General features: G+C 44.1%; 1 protein-coding gene across 7 annotated transcripts in view; it reads right to left on the bottom strand.

Annotated features, from left to right (window-relative positions):
• Positions 1-24975, bottom strand: part of Smarca2 (SWI/SNF related, matrix associated, actin dependent regulator of chromatin, subfamily a, member 2) — a 170199-nt gene that overhangs the window by 19508 nt on the left and 125716 nt on the right. For 5 of the 7 annotated variants that reach the window (XM_013348059.2, XM_026781645.1, XM_026781644.1 and 2 more), the window contains exon 28: positions 5396-5613. In XM_013348059.2, coding sequence (XP_013203513.1) covers positions 5396-5613 — 218 coding nt within the window. Of the gene's footprint in view, positions 1-5395; positions 5614-7402; positions 7603-9040; positions 9156-24975 lie in introns of those variants that run through there. The other 2 variants (XM_005352097.3, XM_026781647.1) reach the window with 2 other exon arrangements.

The following is a 24975-nucleotide window of genomic DNA, read 5'->3' as shown; positions in this document are numbered from 1 at the left end:
ATGGGGGGAGGTGGATACATGTCCAGGAAGGTAGGACCTGCCTTGCCTCTTGCACTGTCTGGTAGCACTGTAGCCTCGAGTTGGACTAGCCAAGCAGAATCTCCTGCCTTCCCCATTGCTTCATGCCATCATTAGAGCTGGACCTCAGGTCCACATCTCCAGATGGCAGGTCTCACGGAATGTCCCTTCAAGTCATGTCCATATCCAACAAAAAATTTCAAAGTACAAATGCATATTCTGCTTCCAGATTCTTGGGATTTTATTAGTTTGCTTTTTTGTTGACATTATTGTTAGGGTTTTTTTGTTTTGTTTGTTTTGTTTTGTTTGAAACAGGGTCTCATTATGTTGCCTGGCCTGGCCTCACTCTGGATGTCCTTGTGCCTCAGCCTCCTAGGTTCGGTTAACAAGTGTGTACACCATACACCACTGTTTCCAGATTTTTCAGGGATGAGTACACAGGTTTGAAAAGCAAGGTATAAGAAAAATCAAGCAGAGGCTCCTGATAGGAGAGTTGATTTAAAAAAAAAAAAAAAAGGAATGTATCAAGGTGCTTCAAATAAGTTCAAGTTCAGCTGCAAACAAACTAGATCCTGAAAGGGTAGATTGCTTCTGCTAACCATGTGTGGGAAACCGCAGACGGTGGAGATGTAGGCAGAGGTTGGAGAGCAGCAAATATCCCTGTTTTGAAATGAGAAATGAAACCCGAGACTGTAAGTCTTCATGTTGACCCTTGTTGAGAACTTAGACTAAACTCCTCAGAGGCCAGGGGGCTACTTAGCAAAGATAAATAACATCTTTAAGAACTAGCAGGGGGTGTCTTTGAAAGAGCCATGGCAGGCAGGCTAACCTCATTTCACTTTTTCAGCAGGGTTTCTAGGTTGATAGATGGGAAAGGCTACCAACACGGTGTATTTGGTTGTAGTCTTTCCTGATAACCTTGAGAAGGGACAGATGAATGTGGGTGACTTGATAGGTTGGCCACGTGAACTCAATGGCACTTGACCAACTTCAAGGATTACTGGTCAATATATTCACATCAACCCGCACCGATGGCAAGGGCATGAAACACAGACTTGTCCTGGTTCCTTTGCAAACATGTGAGCAATAGTTTATGTCACATCTTAGGCTTACAGAAAAATAAAACAAAAAACAAAACCTCAGGAAGACAAGCAAATACCTGTTTAAAGAACAAGAAGCAAGCAACATTAATGATAAGAGTGAAGACTGCAGGATGGAGTTGCACTGAGCTAGTGAACTCAGTATATAGTGGTTGAGCAATAGCACCGCTTATTAGCTCAAGGCCAAACTTAGCAGCTATTGAGAAAAGACCTGCACAGTGTGTGTGTGTTACATTTCCAACATCAGCAGGTTCTGTGTCAAGGATGCTGGAGAAGGCAAAGAAGCTCTTGAGCCATGTGCAGAGAACAGTGGTGTCCAGAATGAGCAAGCCAGTGACCCCATCCTCTCAGGGCACAGTGCGCAGGTGAATGTTTCAGATAGGGCAACACAAGAGTAGAATGCATCTAAGGAGGGATCTAAGTGTCGCTCGGGGAATAAAAGGGTATGTTTCTACTTGAAGAATGTGATCCTGGGCTGGAGAGCCAGTTTAGAACCATTTTAAAAGGACATTTCATGAAACAAGTCTGGACATAGTCTCTGAAAAGTCTGTAGAATAAACAGCTAAGATTCGGTGGGCAGGATTTAAACATGGCAAAGGACTACCCTATCTAAGCTGATCCTGCAGCATCAAAAAGTTCCTCCTGAAACTGTGTCCCATGTGGGATCCATATCTGCAGGCTGGAGGGTTTTCCGTCACCAGTGCTGCTGTATCCAAGTCACCGGAAACCAGATCAGGCAGAGCCAAAGCCCAGAACTTCAAGGCTGTCCCTAGGAACCTGTCATCCCGGTAACTGGAGGCTGTTTCCTGCAACTTGAAAGAGCTCTGCTAGGCCAGGCATCACCTTATTTTCCACGGCAGCTCAGGGTAGAGGTGCAATGGAAGATAAATCCTTTCCAAAGAAACAAGAGTGTCCCGGGCCAAACAGTATAGAGGGCGAGATGGGAGCTTTAAAGGCCTTCAAAACGAGAAGACAAAGTATGCCCACCAAGCCAAAACAAAGCCTTTGGTACAACTTGAGATAAAGGTTTTCTGTTCGGGAGAAATAACAAGAGAGGAACCAGTAGCCATGGCCTTGTACTACCTAACCACCATCCGTTTGTGAGTCACACAGTCAATGGCTCTTCGGGGTCACATTTCTAAACTGTCATGCTTTGAAATACAAAGCAATAAATAAATACATAAATTATTATATTAAGTCTTTGTGGAAATATCAAGCCACATCTGTCCCAGAATCGTGCAAGGACATTTAAACAACTGTTCTCAAGAGCTAATTAATTTTTCTTCTGTATCACTTAAATAGAGATGGAGGTCTCACGCGCAATATGCTGCCCCGCTACATGGCCGTCGGTACCCAAATGCTGGATGGGTGTAGTGCAGGGAGCAATTTTTTCTTTAGGTGGGCTGGATTACTGTATTAGTAACTCACTCTAATGCTGGAGAAACCTCAACACAGCAAGATGTACATTTTTTTTCCCAGTAGGTTTTCTAAAATGAACCAAAAATATGACACTGGTATCTAATTAAGGCCCTCCTAATTTGAGCGCCTCCTACTTGAGAACCAAATTTGGTAAGAGAAATACATAATATAAATAGAATCCGTTGCTTTTTCTAGAAGATCACTGACATGAAACGTACACGGGACATGCAGTGGTGGAAATTTAGCACACGATCTCCAGAAAGTACCTAAAAATGCAGGAACTAACAAAAATGAGTCTTAGAAGGGCACTTTTCAAGGAGAACTCAATAAGCAAATAAATAAAGCCAGGAAAAAAGGAACGGCCATTAAATATCCACATGCTGTAGTATTTAGATAGCCTCTGCCTACAGTACAACTAGAGACATGCTCAGTAGCCAGTTCCGGTGAAACCGCAGTTTCTGTTTCTGGCACTAAAACCATGGAAACCAGTATCAGCAAGGACACTTTCTTCTCTGGGCTCAGAGGTCCCTTCACCTGCTTGATTAACTGCAAGCAGTCTGAAAGTTTGATTATTAATCACTAAACTATTCAAAGAATCTGGGGTTATATTAACTGCCCAGGACAACAACGCTAGAGGCTAGGGAAGGGATCATTCTGCTGTGTGCACCCAGAAACTGAGGATCAGAGAAATTAAAGAGTCTGCCAGCTCAGGGACACCAGAGTCAAGGTTTAAATGCAGGCAGCTGAGGCTCAGGGAGCTTGTTCTGGGAGCCCCTGAGCTCTGCCTCCCCCGAAATAAAGGAGTTACGTTCAGGTTCACATAGCTCTGTAGGTGAGAATGGGCTCCGGGGAAGTCTGTGGTGGTCATGTACACCAGGATGTCACAAAGGCAGCCAGCAGGCAATCAAGTTATGCAAAGCCCGTCAACAACAAGAAGCTCATGCTCCATACTGGCGGTAGGGATGGTGACAGCTGAGATCACCCATGAGCAGCAGGTGGGGAGAATAGTCATTTCTTCCCTCCTGCTGAGCCCCGCACTCCCGAAAATTGGACAGATGCTGCCAGATTTTTAAGTTTTTCCAAAGGGGGGGGATTGGTCTTGACAGAAACGAAGCATTATGAACTTGCCTCCCCAACAACATAAAGCCAAACCAAACAATCTGCTGGCAACATGAGTAGGTGCTGACCCCATAGGTGATGAAAGGCAATGGCATCAACGACCACTACTCAAAGGCCCAGTATTAAAATCTCCAGAGTCCCTCAGTCCCTCTTAGTGTTCCAACAGAGCCAGGTTAACTCAGGAAGCCATGTGACCATCAAAGGCCTGCCAGAGACCCAGGCACATCTGGTCAGAGAAACAGATGTTAGACTCTCCTGACAGAATGGCGGAGGAAGTGAGAGGTTTGGGCAGCTCCCTACGTAGCTGCAATTTCCTCACGGCAGAGATCCATATGAGGTGTAAACCGGGGCTGAACATAAAACCTTCAGAGTTACCAATCCTTGGTTCAGACAAACAAACAAACAAATAATTCAAGCCTAACTCCAGGTCAAGAGTGGACGTGGGGTCAAGTTTCGCTCAATGGATTGTCAGTGAGCATCATTGCACCAAGAAGATGCGGGCTGTGCTTTGGGCCACTTTAGGATAGGTAAAAAGGTGCCCGCTTCTTCAAAAAGAACACACTGAAGCTGGATAAACATGGCAGCGCGGAGGCTTGTTTGGTCGAGAGAGACAAGAAATTTTGACCCCAAAGGGACCTTGCTCCTCCTGTCCTCATCACGGTTTGGGAAAATGCCACAAAGTCAGAGAGGCTTAAGAGCGAAATTCCTGATGGAAAGTTGTTCCTTTTTTTTTTTTTTTTTTTACTTTTTTTGCTACTTAATTTTTCCACAGCTACTTCTTCCTGACTGCCATGCAATACACCAAAGCTAGGAGGAAAAACCCAAATCACAATTCAGCCCTTCTCGGGCCATTCAGCGGGAGCACAGAACGGGAGCTCCTGGTGGAAACGGATAGTCTCTGAGAACTGACATCTATGACCATGCAATTTAGACAGCAGAGATGTCCGCTTCCAGTGGAAATAAGAGAGGGCTTTCGAAGGAAAATACCACTGCTTCAAAGGAAAGCCATAGCAAGGGAGCCAAATCGACCAACTCCAACGGAGCCAAACTGGTGAACTAGCCACAGGGATGACTGGCATTCTGAAGTGTCTCCGCCTCAGTCCCCAAATAATGAAGTTCACTGTTTAAAGTGGTCTTGCCTGTGTCCAGCACCGCCTTCTTATTGGCCACACCCAAGAAGTCCATGAAAGATGAGCGAATTTGCGGAAATATCACTCTGAGTACATATAGCCGCAATACAAGAGAGAAAACAGCTCCCTGAAATGCTCCAAACCCAGGCATTAGAAGGAGAGAAGCACAATAATTTTGTACAGGTATCTCCTTTTTTTCTTTTTTTGAACAGTGCCTTTATTAACGTAAAAGATTTACCTTAAATACATCAGTAATTCTTTTTTTAAACAAGTTTACTTCAAAAAAAAAAAAAAAAAAAACCCAAACAAACAAAAGACAAACTTCATCCCATCACCCCAAGACCTCTCTCAGCAGAGCTCCCGGAGAATCCATTCCCAAACTAGATTTCTTTACAAAGTTTTCTAATATCATTTCCCATCACCTTAAACAACGCACCGCGAAACATCATACAAAATACCACTAGTGGCCATTTCTCAAGGTACAAGGCAACTGGCACCTTCCGGGACAAAACTGCAAGTTAGAAAGAGCCCTGTGACACAAGTGAGCATCTTCTTAATTCCTACCACTCATGGGCTTGGTGGAAGGGAAGGAAGGAGCCACGCACTCACCTGTCTTTGTAGTTGATCACAGTATCGATGATGGCGTTCATCTGCTTTGTTAGTTTTGGGGGATTTGGTGACAGTTTCTCAGCTGGAGGGCGGCCTCTTCTTTTCTTTGCTTTTTCCACATCTTCCTTCACAGGTTCTTTATCCACATTTCTTCGTCTTTTCCTCTTCTTCAGCCGTACTTCCTCTTCCATTTCTTCCAAATTGCCGTCTTCGATGGCCTGTTGAAGCGGAAACGAAGGAGGAAAGAGATTCAAGTAAGGAAATAACCAAGACAAACCTACCCATACCTTTACAATGTAAGAGGCAGAGACACATGTATTTTGAATAATTAGAATAAAATGAAACTCACTAAAACTAAAAGTAACCAGCCATCTATCAAGAAAGAAAGAGAGCCACCACCATACTAGATAAAATACATTTTTAACCTAAGTCTATTGTAAAACCTAAATCATTAATTTAAAAAAAAGAATGGCAGATGTTAAAGTATCTATACATTCAAGAGCTTGCATATGACTGACTCCACATAAAATTTATATCAATATAAGCAAAATACTCTAAAGGCATCATTATTGCCAGGACAGTAATGATAAACAAAACCAGGGGCACGTGAAGAAAATAAAATAATCCCCTAAGAATGTATCTCTGCAGTCACAAGAGCCCCGACCTTTAAGCTTTTACACCAATTTATTCATGAGTCACACCATAAATCAACAATTCCATCCAGATTTTTGTTCTAACGTAGAAATTAGTAAACAAGGGAACAGACGGGAAGGATGAAGCCACACTCCTTGGTAGACGCAATGAAACCACCCGATAGAGAAAACACACAACTCACAAACAGCAAAAGCACGTTTCTCCAATTACCTGCAAACGCTTGCTTTAACCCAGAGCCAGCAGCACTAATACAGAGAGATAATAAAATAGCTATAAAAACGGCCAGGTGTGAAGGGGACCTGCTCAGAAAAGGCTAAAGGAGCCACGTGACAGGACCCACAAGTTCAAACTTTTCTTTTTCTCCTGGTAAGTCTAGAAACTTATTAAGAAAAATTAAGAGACAAAAAAGGAAAATAGAAAAATAAGGGGGGGGGGAAACAGACAAAAGAAAACCTGACCATGGAAAAGAAATTTTCTCTTAAAAAATTTTTTTTTAAAATGACACTTTGAGATTGCTTTCTCACACAAATAACTCGAGTTGCTGCTTGTGCCTCCAGCCTCTCGCTATAGCCTCCAGTATGGAAATGCTAATCAATCCTCCCCTCTCTGAAAGAGCTCTAATCATAAGGCAATTACCTTCATTTCTCCACAGCACCAAACATGGCTAATATTTATGATCATGTGAGTATAACAATCAATATAAAGAGTGATTACAGCGCAGACATAATTTCTTTCACTTATGTACAATGCCTCCTGAAAAAGAAAGGTTTTGTGAAGAAAACCTGCTACAGAACACAACACAACCTGGCATGTTAAAAATGCCAGTGGGATAAAAAAAAAATGTTTCCAATGCACTCTCCAATGTGCTAATCCATAGAAACAACATGCACACAGACAGAATCCTAAGGGACGGCCTGAGCCAGGCCTTAATAATCAAAAGACATTTTCCATCACGATTCTACGGTGTTCAGATAACCACTATGAAGGAGGCGAAACCTGATGAGTTATGAATAAAAAGGAGAAAGAAAGAAAGAAAGAGAGAAAAAAAAAGCTCCCCATTATTTCATTAATATTCATTTGCCTAAAAGCAGGACACCCACTACACAGCTAAACACACTGCAGCTAAGCAAAGAGAAGAGAGAGAAATTGTCCCGCATATCTTGGGGGCTGAACATGCTAATCATAAATACAGCATGCAAGCCCCGTCAACAGTTAATGGTACTGCTCTCCTCCAGCACCCAGCTGCACACAGAAAGACGGAGAACACCGGCTTTTGATGTGTTACACACCTACACATGCCTGGGATGTAGTTTCTACTGAATCTTCAAGACGGCAACGAAAAAGGATATTTACCTTACCACTATCAGCAGGCCGGCTATCGGAAATCACAGTTAGTGGGGACAAAATTAACAAGCCAGCAAAGCAGCGAGCTGCTAGTCTCTTCATCAGCTGATCAGGAAAAAAAAGAGAGCTGGGAAAGGCTATGTTTTCATATACAAGTAATTTTATTTTACTGAAAATTTAATACTGGAAGGATTGTGGATACTCAAATCTGCTGTTTCATTCTACCTACGACCAGGCCCCAAGCCTTCCTCCTCCAGCCTGTTTTAATATTGACAACTACTTATCATATTGTTTCCCCCCCTTATTATTCCAGGCGGCAGAATTAGAGATTTTAGCTCAGGTGGTTCCTGATTCTTGCTTGCATTTTAACAATTAAGCCAATAAGAAAACAAATGAATATTCAAATGTATTTTTAAAAGATTAAAGCAAGATATGCTTTTTTGTTGTATTTTATGCTTCATCTTAGTCGGGTTTTTTTTTTTTCCTTTTTTTTTTTTTTTCAGAAAAGATCTGCTGCGGGTTTGGAGCAGTCTAAAACGATTTTTAACACAGGAGAAAAACATCCCCCCCCCCCAAACTAGATGCATGTAAATAAGAGCGAGGTGCATGGTCTTAGCTTCCTGTATTTTAATACAGTGTTATTTTTCTCTGTAAAGAAAATCCTGAATAGCTGTGACACTTCACTTTCGGTTTTCAGACTGCAAAAATTTTTCATTGTTTTTCTTTTCAGTGGGTTCCGTGCGGAGGGGGGACGTGCTGAAAAGAGTATTTCTGCTCTAACCCCCCCCCCACTTAATTCTGAAAAAGGGGGAAGCAAAGCTTAAGCCTGGGATATTTGGACTTTAAAATCTCTGCGTCTGTGAGTACCTAAGAAGGGAAAAACAAATTAAATTGCAAACAGAACTAGTCAAACAAATTTTTATTACAGCTGCTAACACTGTAGATTCTTATTAAATTTAGGTTCTGGAGTTAACAGGAGAACACACAAAGTACTGACCATTATTCCCCTTAAATTAAGGTTTTTATGCAGGAATGCAGAGAGCTACAAAAAATCTTCCCTCCTCCCCAAAGACCCGGAACACATCTATATGCAGGGTTCAGGTTCTGTGGTTTCTATGGGGCTTTTTCTAATGGAAATCAATTCCCTCCATATTTCCCAATGCTTTTCGTACTTCAAGAGTTAGACTTAAGATTTCTCTTGCATGTAAGGGAAATTACGGGGGCTTCTCTGCTTTAAAAAAAAAATTATTTGTTAAGCTAGCTCAACGGACAACTTAGCTGGGGGGGGCGGTATCAAAAAAAGGAAAAAAAAAAGGAAGAAAAGAAACCAAACAAAAACAAAACAAAAAACTTGCTACACAATGCTAAAAGTATTACCCCCAGAAAGAATTCCCTTCCAAACCTTTTACCAGCACAATAATGAAATAAATCACAGGAGCAAACCCCCAGTTTCCGACTGGTGACGTGTTGCGCAAGAGAGCGAGCCCTAATTCAACATACAGACGGCTCCCATGCTGAACTGCCTCTAGATTTAATGAAGTGAATAGGAAGGAAGTCGGGGGAAAAAAAGTGTACAAATAAGAAATTAACACTTTCCTTCCCTACCTAAATGGTGAGGCACAACTATGGGGAAGTTTGGTGAGGTACCTCTTTCCTTAAAGGCACACTGCACTCATGTGGCTCCGGATGTCACGAAAGAACCCCATATGGTGCTAAAAAGGCCCAGCCAAGTTAAAAGAGTTAAGCATACTTCAGCCTGCGGGTGTGCGTGTGTACGTGCGTGTGTGTGTGTGTGTGTGTGTGTGTGTGTGTGTATGTGTGTGTGCGCGCGCGCGCCTGCCTGCTTTTTTTTTCCCTGAATGAAGCTGGAAATTACGCCTTCCTCCACTGGATGGCATCCTTCTTCCCCCCACCCCCTTCCTTTCTCGCTCTCCTTTCTTTCTTTCAATTTTGCTCAAAAGAAAAAAAAAAAATACGTTTTCACGAAACAGGATGTGCATGCAGAAGCAAGGGAGGGACAGGCTTGCTCTCCAATGATTCTTAAGGAAGCAGCAGTTCTGATGAAGATGGGCAGGAGGCGGCCATGCAGGAACAGCCGCTCTGGAGCAGACACTGGACGCTTGCAAGCACATGGCAGCCGCGGTAAATGGCCACACGTGCTGGCTTCCATCGTGGCTCTCTGTCATCCTGACACACGCCAACTACATCTCCCACTGAATGATGGCAGGTCTAGAAAGCAGGCATTATGCTCCTTCTCCGCCGGGGGTGGGGTGGGGGTGGGGGTTTGAGGTGGAGTTACACGTGACGTCCCCCCATCACAGCGAAGCGAATGCGCGATTGTGAATAGGTAAACAGGGGCATGTGAACAAAAAGGCAATCTGCCCATTGTTCCCACACTTGCCTCTAAATGCATCAGATAGTGTGGCAGGGCCCCCTCACCATGGTCCCCCCATCGCTAGATATATGCAGCAATTATGGGGATCACTAGACTATCAATGGGGGGAAAACAAAAACAAAACAAAAGGAATGTTCTGACAGTAAGTCCGATATTTGTTGTACCCCATCCCTAATACGAATTTCTCTTTTTCCCCTGGGTGGTGGTGGAGGCTCCTCCTTTAGGGACTCTAGTTGGGGGGGGGGGTGAGAGGAGGGAGTGGGGGCGTGGAGGGCGGGGGGCGGGCAGAAAGAATGAAAGAGAGACAGAGACAGAGAGAGACAGAGACAAGACATATACAGAGGAGACACAAGACATACATACACACAGAAAGAGACAGACAAGACACACATATACGGGGGGGCAGGGAAGGAAGGAAAAGATACAGAGAAACAAGACACACATACACGGGGGGGGGGCTGGGGAGCAGAGCCTCTGCATTAAAGAAAGGATGTGAAGAAAAACTACAAAAAACTAAACAGCAGTGTTTATGGGGACAATTCATATCTCCAAAGCTGTGGGTAAAATCCCGAGAGGCTAAATCAGGTTCCTTCAGCCCCAAGACCCTGACCACTAGGAACACAGACATGATCCCCAAACCTGAAGAGTAATGCTAACAACGAAAATGTAGAATTTTCAGGAGAATTTACAGTTCCATCGGGAGGCGCGTTCTTATAATATGAAATAGTAACAACAAAACCGTCTTTCCGTCACAGGGTGTAAGAGCGGGTGGGTGGTAGATCTCCAGACCTAGGACCTAGACCAACAGCTGAGGTTTCGATTATTATCATCTCCAAAAGCAAAGACTTAAGAAAGGTGTACATAAAATGGAATACCCTCCAGGGAAATCCTCCAGACAAATACTGCAAGCTGCCACTCACAGGACAGGAGCTCAGTGATCACCTGGGCTGCAGGGTTGGGGACCATAAAGGAGCCCTGCTGTTGACAGCTGCATACAATTTGCACTGGACTTCACTTTGCTGACTTGTGAATTTAAAATGGTGAGAAACAAACCTCCTGTATGCAATCTTACTAAAAGAAATGGCTTTAAAAAGCCGAATCTTTTGCATGTTGAGGAGAAGAATCCCAACAACTGCAGGCCCATGCGTGTTGCCACCGCCTCAGCACAAAGCGTGTGCTACAGGGACATTTTTGGCAGCTTTCCCATGGAACTCACATCTTTCAGTACTCTAACAGGTGGCACGTTCAGTCTTGTCCTGCCCAATGACTATAAACCCTCTCAAGAAGCTCTACTTATCCGGTTACCTCCAACCATTGTTCCTGAGGAAATGCCCACCGATGTAAGAAAATACCCACATAGAGAGCATATCTGTTCTCAGATGGCCTGTTTCCTAACAAACGCCTCGCATCATCAAGAGATGCATTAATTTGAAGCCCAAGGAGCTCACAAAACGAGATCCTGCCCACATGATGGTAGAATGGAGACTGTGACATGATGGATGGATGGATGGATGGATGGATGGATGGATGGATGGATGGATGGATGGATGGATAAATGGATGGATGGATAAATGGATGGATGGATAAATGGATGGATGGATAAATGGATGGATGGATGAATGGCACATTCGTTCAATGGGCAGACCCCCATTTATGGAAGACAGGCATGGGCATGGAGCTCACGTTGGTCTTGAACTGGTGGTCATCATCCTGCCCCAGCCTCCAGAGTGCTGGGATTAAATGCATACATTCGCTTATGGCAAGCATTTGCTGTCAGACAACCTGAAAGTCACCTGTACTTGCAGCTCTCCCTGACTTGGACTAAAATGCTGGCCCTCGACCTGGATGCGAAGCAAGCAGCCGTGGCATACTGCCTTTTCTGATACAGTGAGTTTTCTAATTTCTGTTCAACAGCCTCGGGTCACTATGAGAGCCAAGTGAACCAAGGCATTCCCTTGGCCCGGGTGGGAGCTGGGGCGGATGCGAGGTAACAAAGGGAGCCGAGGTATGTAAGTACATCATTTCAATGTGGAATTGAAAACAGGAAGGTTAGTATAGGAAGAGGAAAAGATATCCCAGGCCACGAAATCCACAAAGAACGCACTCACAGGCAGGGTATGATGACACACACTTGTGATCTCAGAACCCTGGGAGGCTGGTCACAAGTTTAAGGCTACCCTGTGCTACACACCATGACACCCCCTCATCCTCCCCATTCACCCCACCCCCACTTTTGAGCAGTTTGAAGCTCAATGCTCTACTCAGGAATAACTTTTCATAGGCAGACGTTTCCAAAACGCCTGGCCCTAAGGACCCCACCAAACACACAAGACCATTGAGACTAAACTTATAGCCAGGCACACACAGTGTCCCAACTTATGGAGCAGAACAAAAGAATCAGAGAGTCTGTCACCCTGAGAGATCCTTAGAGGAACAATGGGCAATAAGAAATGCTGTTCAACCTTCATGTCCCAGTACCTCTGATCCAGCCACTACCAAGTCACACATTGCTGAGACCTCTGCCCATTTTTTCCCGAGCTCTCCGGGAAGGCCTAGGTCATCTCTAGTTCAAGGAAACACCAAGAGCAGGGTTTTTTGGTGTAACAGGTCATTGCTTACTGAGGGTAACTCTCATTAACACTGACAGGAAAATGTGCACTGATTAAGATTGGAACCACAGATGGAGATTACCCAGGAAAGATACGCCAAGACGCCTTCACGAATGCGAGGCTTGCGCCAAACCATCTCTACCAGGTGTCTCTGGGCTGGGCTGGTCCAGGAGTTACTGAGCCCTGATCCAGGGTCACATTTTACTACCACATGACAAGTTCTCCAGCCGAGGCGCTCACTCACTGGGGATGAAAGCATTAAAGTAACGAGCCTGTGCTAAGAATGGGGCTCTTGTTCTGCTTGAATCAGATGCAAAGAATGCTCATGAATAGCCCAATAAGGAGGGAGGAGAACACACACATAAAACAACACAAGACATCAAAGTGTAGTGGTCCGAGGCTCTCTGAGAGAGGAAAGCCCCAGCCTCAAACCCAGTAAATCTTAAGCTATAGCAGCGCCACTAAGGCTCTTTCTGTTTTTACATTCGGATTTGTATCAGTTCTTTGAGGAATTCACTCAATGTGTTTTGAGTGTATACACTCCTTTCCCCAACTTAGAAGAGGTTCTTCTACAATCTTTATGTCATTATAGTTTTCCGTCAGTAAATCAACTAACTTTAGCACTTTTGCCCGAAAACCAAATTGTCTGGGAATTATTATCACTGTGGTCTTCCATCTAGAGGAGAATGCTCAATGGGAGCCACAAGTAGCTTCCTGTTCCTAGTGCAGTTTAAATGGGGGAAAAATAATGTTTCAATGTCTTTACTGGGATTTTCCAGCAGTCGGTCTATTTCTAGCTGGGGTGTGCGGTACCTCCACACAGGTCCAGGACTCCTGCAGGCTTCACTGTGCTGCTGGCATCTCAGATCTCCTAACGCAACCACTTTCGCATTCTGAATTGCTTCTTGTTTCTTCGCTTGGTCCTTTCACCAATAGTGTCTGATCCTCTCTTTGGACGATGTTGGTAAACTACCATACGGGTCTATGACTGGGAGACAAGGAGGCGAAGTCCTTGGAGGCCTCACATGTGCCAATGGCCAATTAGACATAGACAAATCAGCAGCAGCTTTCAAAGAGCAATGAGCCTCAGACTGAGGCTCAATTCATATTCGCCATGAATTACAGCTGAAAGGCTAGCTACATCTGTATGTTATACACAACAATTCATAACCCATGGTCATTCGATCTAAAATCCATCAATTGGGGTCTTAATCCCCAATACCTCAGAATGTGGCTGCATTTGGAGACAGGACCTTTGGAGGGGTAATTAAGATAAAATGAACAAGATGAAGTCATATGAGTGAGCTCTGATCCTATAGGACCGCTGTACATGGGTACACACAAGCCCGTCATGGGGAAAACAGATGGGTGTCTCCAAGACAGAAAGGGGCTCAGCAGAAAACCAAAGACGCCACACCTTGATCTAACATGGTCAGTCCCCAGAGCTGTGAGAAGTGCCAATGGTTTCAATCATAGTCTGTGGCATGCTGTCATGGCTAACTGATACAGTATGGCAACTGAAATGTCCTGTTGGAAAGTCGTGCTTAATTGTGCCACCGTAATGGCAATGTGTACCTGCTGGTACAAAGCAAGTCACATGTGTGCACATCCCTTTGAGGAAGTGATGACAACCTTTGTCTTTCTGGCCGTTCGTTAGGCTAAGTGGAACGGCTCGCATACTCCAACCTGCTGCTTGGGCAGTCATGTCCTAAGGTGGACAGCTTCTCCCTGCCCTTGTCTCACCCAGAGATCTCTCGTTTCCAGGGTGCTCTGGGGGTTTCTAAATAACCTAAGTCAGAGACTGGATGCTGTAGGTGTTAAAGAATACATCCATGGGCGGAGAGGCTGAATGGGGTGGCTCCTAGGCCAGGGAAGTCACGAGTTGAGAACATGACTAACGAGGACTGCAAGGGTCAGAGCACATACAGAGCAAAGAAGAGCTGCTCCCAGGAGGACTGGAATTCCTTACGTATAAGACATGCATTTATTGAGGCTGTGCCTAGATAAAAACATGTTCACACACACACACACACACATACACACACACACATACACACACGCACACACCCCATCCATATATTACTGGGGCTCCCGGACAAGGAAGATTAGAGGTCCCACACTTCTTGCTCAGTATACTGAGATAATCTACTTACAACATATTAAAATAATCAATTACTCATTAACTGAGATAATGTAAAGTATGACTGTCTTAATAAAGCCATAAATTTTGGGTCTTGGCGAGTCATACATATAAAGTAAACAAAATTCGATCTCTAGTAAAGCTTAAAATTCATCTATAATTCTGAATACAAAGAAAGAAGAGTCTGAATTAAATGTGACTAGGTCTTGCTAAGAAACACATGACCCTTGAACCTTGTATGGCCTCTGCTCCTTGTTGGTACTCTAATTCTCAGCAGAACTGGTAAGTGGGCTTAGTATGAGTCTATAGTAGAAGTCAAGATGGGGACAATGAGGTAGCAGATGCGACACCCAAAGCAAAGTTAACTAAAGTTCACTAAAAAACTAAAGTCAACACTCAGTGACTGGCAAACACAGACAAACATAGGGACTGGCTCTAAATGCATAGGGCAAATGGCCCCTAAAACACATTTCAGAAATGGGTCATCTAGAGTTTTTGAAGGTACACACCTACCCACCATTGACCTCTGAGGATCCTGTCCCGAAAGAGATCATCTTGCCAGTCTCTCTGACTCAATCCACAGACACATTCTCGGTGTTTCCAAATATGTGGACACCAGAACCGCAGAATTTCTTTTGGGGTTACATAAATTAATGAAATGTAATTGTGGAAAGCAGTGAGGTTCCCAGGCTGGCAAGATGGTAAAATTGTTTGCCTCGAAGTCTGATGACCTCAGATCTCCTCGGGATCCCACATGAAGTTAGGAGGAGAGAACTAACTCCACGAAATTGTTCCCTGACCTCTGCACACATGCCATGGCGCATGTGCACCCCATACATCATACACAAATGCAACAGTAATGAGTAAAGAAATGATAAGATTCTTATTTCTAAAAAAGGTGACCACACGCTCAAAGATTCCAAAAGAAGTTTGTTTCTTTTAAAAGTAATACCAGCATTGGACCAGGCGAGGCTTAACTGTTGTAATTTGGGAAGAGTCTGTATTCAGTGAGCTTCGTTAGCATCAGTTTCTCACTTGCTCTAAAAACACCCAAGCTGGGAATCCTAAGTGACACATCATGGCTATTTTCCTGCAGGGAAGACCACAGAGTGTTCTAGTCAGCAGGCCCGAAGGGAACCTCAGCCTCCCTTGGAGCAACAGGGCAATAGGATGCTCCTGAGTTCCTAACTTACTGCTGCACCTGCAACAGGTCCACCTGGGACCCCCTGCTGGGCCGCATTCATCTACCTTGTCTCAGCTTCCCAGGTGCTTGCTCTGACCCTGCACTTGCTTCTGATTGAGCAGTTAGGAAGATCCCTTTGCTCCTTTAGGAATAAAGGGGTCACATTACCCTGCCATCTGGTCCCTTTTTTCTTCTTTATAGAATGCTATTATAAGACCTGACACATAGACACGATGTCTCCGGACCCCCAAGGCTAAGAATCTAATCAGGTACGGGACGCATTCCATTTGCCAGGTCCTAAGTCTTCTTCACCTTCTTCTTCTGCCCTACGTCTTCCGGTCAGCTTATCAAGTCCAAACTCATGTGCCTCTAAGCCAAAGAGTTAAGATTACCCAATCTCCTAAGTCATCATTCCCTCCATGGCCTGCGTGGTCCTTGCACCCTCAGAAGTCCAATGCCGAAATCCTACCCCCCAAGTCAATAGCGCCAGCCTGTATGAAAACTGGGAGGTTATTAGTTCATGAAGGAAGAGACTCAGTGGTGGCTAGGATTAGTGTCCTTAGAACACAGGCTCCAGTGTGCTCCCTGCACCCTCCTACCACAAGAGCACACCTATGAACAAGAGGCAGACCCACCACATAGCATCTTCTGTGACTTTAAGAAGATTCCTTTAGCTTCCAGAGCTTTGAGAACTAGACTGTTATTATACATAGCATACACAGCTTGAGGTATTTCGGTATAGGAGTCTGTAGTAAGACACCAGCAATGTAAATATTCTTCATGCAACAGGAACACAGAATCCAATGTCTTCCAATAGTAGACTGTATTCATTCCCTCCTTGGAGATTCCCTCTCTCACCTGGGATGCTGGTCCTAACCCCCGTCCCTGGGCACAGAGTATCCAGTGTATATGCTGCAGCTATTGCAAATGCTAAGTCAGAAACACAAGGCTTCCATCTTCTCACATACAGTGACGATATCGTACCACCTTCCCTGACTGCTAAACTTCTATTACTGCACTAACGAGTCCACTTTCTGAAAACACAGTGCACTTAGGAAGACACAGGTTTTTTTTCTTTCTCAAAGGTTTCCGATTCCCATTCCGTCTCCTCTAGCCTTTTCTTATTTTGCTCCCCACTTGCACCGTTCCCCTTCCTGCACTGCCAGTCTTGTGTTCCCCTGCTTCATCTAACCAAAGTTTTCCAACCTTACCTGCAAATTCTCCGGGTTTTTCTCTGGCTCTCTCCTCCCATTTCTATACACATTTCTCTGGCTCTCTCCCCCAGGGACTATAAACGTTCAGGCATATGTGGCCAGTGGCTCAGAGAGCAGAGAAGATACCTTAAGGAAGGAACCCATGTCCTCCATCAGTCCTTAGGGAGGCTCTTACTGATCCTCGAGTTTCCTGTCAAAGAAGTGCACAAAGACGGGGCCTAGTGGAACACACACAAGCGAAGCACATCAACCTACTGGGAAGGCTGTCAATCTGGCTGTTCGTGGAAAGGAGGCTCCTGAGTAGCTTGGACACAAATCCATAATTTTCAATATGCGGGTGTCTTTTAACCAGCCACTAACTAACTAATGGAGGTGTCTGAGCATGTCCCCCAATTTTTAGGATGGATAGATAAATAGAATAAATCTCCTGAGGAGTTCCAGTTTACCCAAAATCTGTGTCACCTGAATTTCTTTTTGGAGCTACCAACTGGAATTTCTACATCCTACCCAACACCCAAAATGAATTTTATCATTTTCTCATTGGCCAAGCAAGTATTTGTCTTTGTGGATCTTTCTGACTCACCTTTGGGAGCATCACACCCTCCACTGTCCAGCCTAGAGACTTCTCTATGTTACTAGCCACCCTATACGTTGTCTCTTAAACGACACACAGACCTTTCCTCTGTGCTGTCTCTGCTCTGGAAAATGGTCTCTGTTTCGAGTGAATGGGTCATTCTCGCTTCCCTCCTTTCAATAGATTCATTCACCTTGACATTGCAAACAGTATTGGCTCTGTCTAAGAGGGTGAGCGCACCCATTCTCCCAACTAAAGAATGCTTTGGCTCTGAATTCTTCCTGCAGACCAGAAGAAAACCCACAGCCTTTGGTTAAGCAGAGCTTCCAGGGGCTGACCCCATCCTAGCTTTCCATCTCTCCTTGTATGCATAAAAATTCTGTGTTTCCAAATACAGGATCACAGTCTAGAGGAATCATGTCTTTCCAAGCCTCCATGGGTTTCTGTGAGCCTAGGATTCTACCCCAAATCCTTCCTTTACTATCCAAATCATATACACCTCTCAAGGGCTAAAATACCATTATCTCGATATGTGACCTGGACTACCTGGACCCTCCTTCCACAATACTTTCAGGACATAAACAATCTCATTAAGTTGCCTTGATTCTGGTTATAGTCTATTTTGTTTTGAAATCCAGGCTGAATCTCTTATAAGGAAAACACTTTTAAATATATATATATGTGTGTGTGTGTGTGTGTGTGTGTGTGTGTGTGTGTGTGTGTGTGTGTGTGTGTGTGTGTGTGTGTGTGTGTGTGTGTGTGTGTGTGTTTTCTATATATATCACTGTTCTATTTGCATGCATTCCTGAATGACAGAAGAGAGTATCAGATCCCATTATAGATGGTCATGAGTCACCACGTGGTTACTGGGATTTGAACACAGGACCTCCGGAAGAGCAGCCAGTGCTCTTAACCACTGAGCCATCTCTCCAGTCAGGGCAAACACTTTTTTTAAAGAGTTATTTTATCAAAGCAGCCTCCACCAGCACTAAGAATGATGCCTTGCTCACCATCCTGTTGAATTAAGTTTTTGTTTATTTCTCTGCTTTCTTGCAACAAGGACTTTCCAAGGAATGACATTTTAATACCAGGCTTCAGTGATTAATTCAAAGGCCTCATAGTACATGATGAACTAAAACAAGCCAGATAAACAGGGATAGACAGGACCCAGGTGTTGCGGGATAATCTTTTTGTACACTGTGAAGATGTGTCTGTCTGTCCTCACCTGCCTAAAGCACCTTCCGATTGGTTAAATAAAGAGCTGAATGACTAATAGCTAGGCAGAGGGGATAGGTGGGACTTCTAGGCAGAAGCAGGAACTCTGGGAAAAATCTGAGGTGGGAATTTGCCAGCAAAAACGAGGACAAAGTCAGACAAATGGTACTGAGGAGAGGTAATGAGTCACATGGCAGTTCGTACAATGATATGAACAGGTTAATTTAAGTTGTAAGAGCTAGTTGGGAACAAGCCTAAGTAAGGCCAAGCTTTCATACTTAGTAAGAAATCTCCATGTTATTATTCAGGAACCGGCAATCCAAAGAAGGACCTGTGTAGCAAGATTTCTTGTTGAACTATCTTTGGACGGCCAGCCCACAAATAATGACCCAGAGACTTCTTATTCATTATGAAAGGTTGGCCAGAGTTTAGACTTTCCCTCAACTAGCTCTTATAATTTAATTAACCCATATTTTTAAAATCTACATCTATTAATTATTATTAATGCCACGTGGCTCTGTTACTTCTCAGTACAGCACGTTAGACTTGTTCCGAGTCAGCTGGTGAAATCACACACCTAGATTTCCTCTCCCAGTTCCTCTCTGCCCAGAAATCCCCATTCTCTCCTGCCTAGCTGTTGGCCACTTAGCTCCTAATTAAACCAATCAGAAAGTACCTTAGGCAGAGACACATCTTCACAGTATAAACAAATATTTCACGACAGACCCGTTACACCCATGGTTTTAGCTTCCCCTGCTGCCACCCATCCCATTTTAGTTTGGTTATTTTAACAGGTCCTCGTATACTCTTCTGTCCTGTTTTAGCTTTACAAGTTGAATGACATTAAAAAAAAAAAAAAACGAAAATAAAAGATTCAGCCCATGAGTTCGAGGTCAGCCTTGTCTACAAGAGCTAGTTCCAGGACAGGAACAAAAAAGCTACGGAGAAACCCTGTTTCGAAAAAAAAAAAAAAAAAAAAAAAAAAAAAAAAAAAAAAAAAAAAAAAGATTCAGCCCAACAGGCAATGCAGCTATCTCTGCGCTGAGAAGCAGTGAAGTCTTCAGTTCAAAGGCAGAGCAATGTCTGTATCGTGACTAAACAAAGTGGAGGGCAGTTAAGGGCTGAGCTTCCCGGAAACAAAAGCAAACCATGGTGGAGACACTGACCTACAGGTATAAAATGCCCAGAGTCCAGCTGCTTAGCAGAAAAAAAATCCACAAGGAGATTCTCTGTAGTTGTGACGGAGCTAACAGTCCCGAGAGGTCTCATACCCAGGAGGCTCTCTTGATGCTCTCTCTAGGCTGATACAGTGAAGGTTTTCACAACCAATCATTTCCCATCTACTTCAAGCCCCGCTTTTCCAACAGGAGGACAGAACACATTGGCCAGGTGATCATCAACAGAGGTGGGAACCACTCATCTCTTACAAAACTTAGATGTGCATTAGCAGAATAAAAAAAACAGCAGATGCAACACTGAACAGTCACTCAGCAGATACACCTGACACGAGTTAAGAGGCAAGATCCCACACCCTGCTCCAGGCCTGAGAAGTGTAGGTCTTCACCTGTGAAATGGGAGAAATCATATTGATTCCGAGTCTTTTGGGGATTAAATGGTGGCATGGATTTACATCATCTAGCCTGGCATTGTTTGACACAGAGAAAGGCAGGAAGGAAAAGAACCCAGAGAATGGGCCTGATTTGGCTCAAAAGCAGTCCTGTGGGTGTGACTCAGTGATAGAACGTTTTTTTAAAAAATGCACACACATACACACACATTTAATCCAAGCACTCTGGAATGCGGTGGATCTCTGTGAGTTGAAGAACAACTTGGTCTACAAAGGGAGCTTCTGGAAAACAACAACAAAAGCTTAAAAAACAAAAACAAAAAAAAACCTAACAAAAACTATGGGAATGAGTTTTGGTTAAGAATTTAGTCTTTGGAAGAAGAGGGTATGTTTTGCCCACTTTCTAACAATTAGAAACAAACAAGAATAAACTCACGAGCTGTATAACATAAGGGAGGGAAAAAGCACTTTGAAGGGAACACAGGCACCTTGTCAGACACTAGAGCCCTATTCAGGGGCAGGAAGAAAAGCCACTTTTCCAGTGTAGAAAGGCATGTCGTTGCACATCCTTCAGTGGCCCTAAACGCAAAAGTAGTCTGCTGGCACCAAGTGTCTGTAAAAGCAGGCTTTCTCCTGGCTAATGCCACCAACAGGCTGAGGCTTGATGGGCATCTCAGGTGGAGCTGACTGGGGCTAATGCCAAGTGCCGAGCCTCCCAAGAGCTTGAGAACAACCTGGAAGCAATGCCACCCAAATGGCCTTTTAACAGGATTTCCCCTTGGCTCTTTCTCCAGTACACACAAAGGTCAGAGAGATGATATTCTCTTTTCTTCTGCTTTTCTGTATTTTACTCTTGTTTGTTTGATTTTAAAGATGGGGCCATGCTCACATCTCTTACATAAACAGCACAGAATTTGTACATGACCTAGGCACGCCTGCTCAGCCTAAAAACAGGGTCAACTTTTAGTCTCTAATTTGATGCAAATGCTATGTAAATGGCTGTTGTACCACATTATTTAGGGAACCATGACAAATGTCTATATTCAGTTCAGGTTTTTTAAAAAGCATTTTGATCTATGAGTGTTTGAGTATGTGGATGTGGACTCTGTGAATGTCAGGGTTGTCTGTGCCATGACACTAAAGCACTGAGTTTTTTTTTTTTTACATGAATGCACATGGATTTGATCTTGGTAAGTTAGGGGACAACTTGATGTTTTCAATGAATACAAAAGATCTACTTAACATCTTTAACATCTGGCATAACTCTACTAGGCAGTAGTGGGCAAGGGGTTTAAAGGCAGCTAGGTGAACTAGACAATCCCAGCTCTTGGTCTGGACAGAATTGATGAAGTTCTAATTCCCTGTAAGAAGTAGACCCTGGGGCAGCAGCTGCCCCTGCACCATGCTTTACCATGTTGGCACCTTACCTCATGGCCCGTTACAGCATAGGACTGGTCTCACTTCTGCAAATGCCATGCTTACCATAACCAGGATGTCTCTGAAGTCCACACAGGGGATCGGTTACTAAGTCTATAGTCACAACGGAGCACCCTCAATGGTCAAGAAGAACAACAAAGAAACGTTGAGAGCTAGTCCCTGAGAACTCAATCTCACAGAACTGGAGGTGGCCCAAGACAAGTCTGAATCATCCCTCCTGTGATCACGAAAGGCAATGCTCCAGTGTCCAGACAAGGAAACCGAGTCACTAGGTGGTGATCCAGCTGTCTGGCCCACATTCTCCAACTAGACCATCAGAAGCCACCGCAGCACAGAAGAAGAGTAACTAGCAGTCTCCACAGGATCAATTTTTAAAATAGTCTGTGTAAATAGATTCTATAAGATTCAAATGTTTTCTTAAAAAAACAAAACAAGTATCACACATGTTAGAAATGGGATTTCTCTGCTCTTTAGTGTTCCATAGTAAGACCACGATCTGGTTGCTACTTTTCTGTTTATTTCCTAAATGTCCGATTGTCAGTTGAGGAGTCGTGGGAGGTTTTCTTCGAGCCATCCCTTGGGATTGGGAAGAATACCCAGCCCCACAGACGTTAACGTATATGGCAGTCATTTTTTAACACTAGTAGAACAAAACTTAACCATGTCAAGTTAATGATGTTACCCAGTGGGAGATCTTTTTGTACTCACCATTTCTTAAGAAAACAAGTCCTCTAAGCTGGTCCCTTTGCCTGTCCATCAGAGGCTCTGCATATGTGTGTACCCACTGTGTACTGGGAAACATTACTTTGTAGACGTATTTTTCAATAAAGAAAATAGTTTTTTTTAAAAAAAAGAAAATAGTTTTACATTAAAAAAAAAAAGAAATGTGATTTCTGTGATGGGCTCTCAGCAGCATGGTGACCTCCAAAATTCTATTTCAGCAAAAACGGCTGTACAAAAATCAAGCTTTGCCTAAAGCAAAATGTCGTGGTCCTGTCCATCGAGTTTCTTGATTCCTGCAATTCTTTCTCTAAAGGGAAGGAGGAAGGAAGCCATATAGAAAGCATCGTGGTGTTACTCTTTAAATCCACATACTCATATGTGACCCTTGCACAGAATAAGAAGAGAAGCATCCCGTTCATTTAGCACTCAGTGTTTTTAAAGATAATTGAGATTAATCCAGCTTTTGCAGAGGAGTCCAAGTTAGGAGGCAGCTGGTGGAGAATCCATTTACTCAGGCTCTTACTAAGTGCTTGCTAGGAGGGTGGTGCCGCTCCGGCTTCCGGGATACATCAGGCTATCCCAGGAGCTCAGGACTGATGGGTGAGAATGGTAAGGTGCCCTTTGGGCAGTAGCAATGTCATGAAAACAATGCCCCTTACCAAACAATAACAAGCACCGTTCAGCAAGGGGGACCAGGCGGGGTCTCTGCTGAGCTCATCTGGACAAGGAGTGAAGACCTGGGAAGGAAAGTGCAGGGGACCAGAAGGACAGCCCTGTGGGAGGGCCAGATGCCTAAGAGTGAGGAAATGGAAGGCCACGACCTTACAGATTGCATACAGGTATTTGGGTTCCGCTCCCCAGTGGCTAACTACAGTGAGGTGGGGGGATGCAGGTGGGGTGATCAGAGCACACATTCTTTCTAAAAGGTTCCATCTGAATCCTTTGGACAACTCTCTAATGTGACAGGAACTCGAACACATCACACAATCCCGTCTTCATTACTTTGCACCCAAGCTCCTGTACTGTTTCTTTTGTCAGTGAATGTGTGGGCTGTATTTCTCCTTCCCCGAATGTTGAACAGAGCTGACAGGTAACACACACCCAGCTGTTGCTGTTGGAAAGTCTGGAGTCTTCCAACCACAGCAGGAAGACAAACCCAGACCTAAGAGCCAGCAGTCCTGTCCCCCTCTACCAGTCTGAAGGTGAGGATGACGCTGTCGTGGTAGCGTTATGCAGAATACATGTTGTTTAAAGCCTGCTCGGTCCCTGAACTGTCACAAACCCATCTTTCTGCCTCTGCTACCCATCAGCTTAGACCATGAAACTCAATATGGACAAGTCCAAAGAACCACCATATACGGGCTGCCCATGCATACTGCAGCATGGCCAAAGCATAGATTTCATTTTTTCAAAAATTCTCACTTGCTGTAAGTGCCACTCTGCGCCAGCCCTTGCAGGTGGCTAACTTGAAATATCATCACTAAGAGCACCTCTCAACTGAATTAATAAATTTGCTCTTAATTGCACTAATAAATTTGGCCAGCTGTGACTGTGTAGAGTAACAACTTAACATACCGTCCACATCCAAATACATCTAGGGCTCAATGGAATCCATGTCCTGTGTTATGATCACTGAATCGCATCTGCTTTTATACAGTTCCTGTTCATGTGCTCATGAATGGCAAAGCTGGAGTGGATCATTATTTTTAAAATCGCAATAAACAGCAAAGCAACCCGAGCTTCCTGTGACTTCGGAGGTTTTCTTTAGACAACAAACGGAAAGACTCAGCACATCGAAGCTGCAGATGGCCGACACCTTAGTTGGAGTTGCAATAACAAAGCACCAGGCATGGATGGGGCAGCCCACGGAGCAGGGAGGGGTCACACTAATGTGATAGTACGTCAACTTGACAGCACAGAGGGATGGTCACGTGACTGGCAATAACTATTCAGGAACATGTTTGTGAAGGTGTTTCTGAAATAAGATATAAGTATATATTTTTTAAAGATTTATGTTTTATTATGTATACAGTGTTCTGCCTGCATATCAGAAGACAGATTGAGAATTATAGATGGTAAGCCACCATGTGGTTGTTGGGAATTCAACTCAGGACCTCTGGAAGAGCAGCCAGTGATCTTAACCTCTGAGCCATCTCTCTAGCCCAAGAAATAAGCTTTTCAATTACTGTAACCATCAATGTGACTCTCTCTATCCCATCTATTGAGGGCTGGGGGAGAAAAAGAGGCAAGAGAAAATAAATGAAGATTCTGTTTTTCAGCCATGCAATTTGTCTTCTGCCCTAGGATACTGGGTACCGGATTCCTGATTTTCAGGCTCCAGAGTCCAGGACTTATGCCAGCAATGTTCTTACCCTGGTGCCTGAGGTGTCAGATTTGAACTAAGCCACATCACTGGCTTCCCGGTGTCTGAGCAGAAAGCCAGCACTCACAGGAGTCTCAGCCTCCACACAGTTGCTGAGAAGTATTGCTCCTGCTTCTTCCCTTCCTTCCTTCCTTCCTTCCTT

Source organism: Microtus ochrogaster, chromosome 8 (genome assembly GCF_000317375.1).
Source record: "Microtus ochrogaster isolate Prairie Vole_2 chromosome 8, MicOch1.0, whole genome shotgun sequence".
Taxonomy (NCBI): Eukaryota; Metazoa; Chordata; class Mammalia; order Rodentia; family Cricetidae; genus Microtus; species Microtus ochrogaster.
The sequence above is the reverse complement of the archived record's forward strand: the minus strand, read 5'-3'. Positions and strand labels throughout refer to the sequence as shown.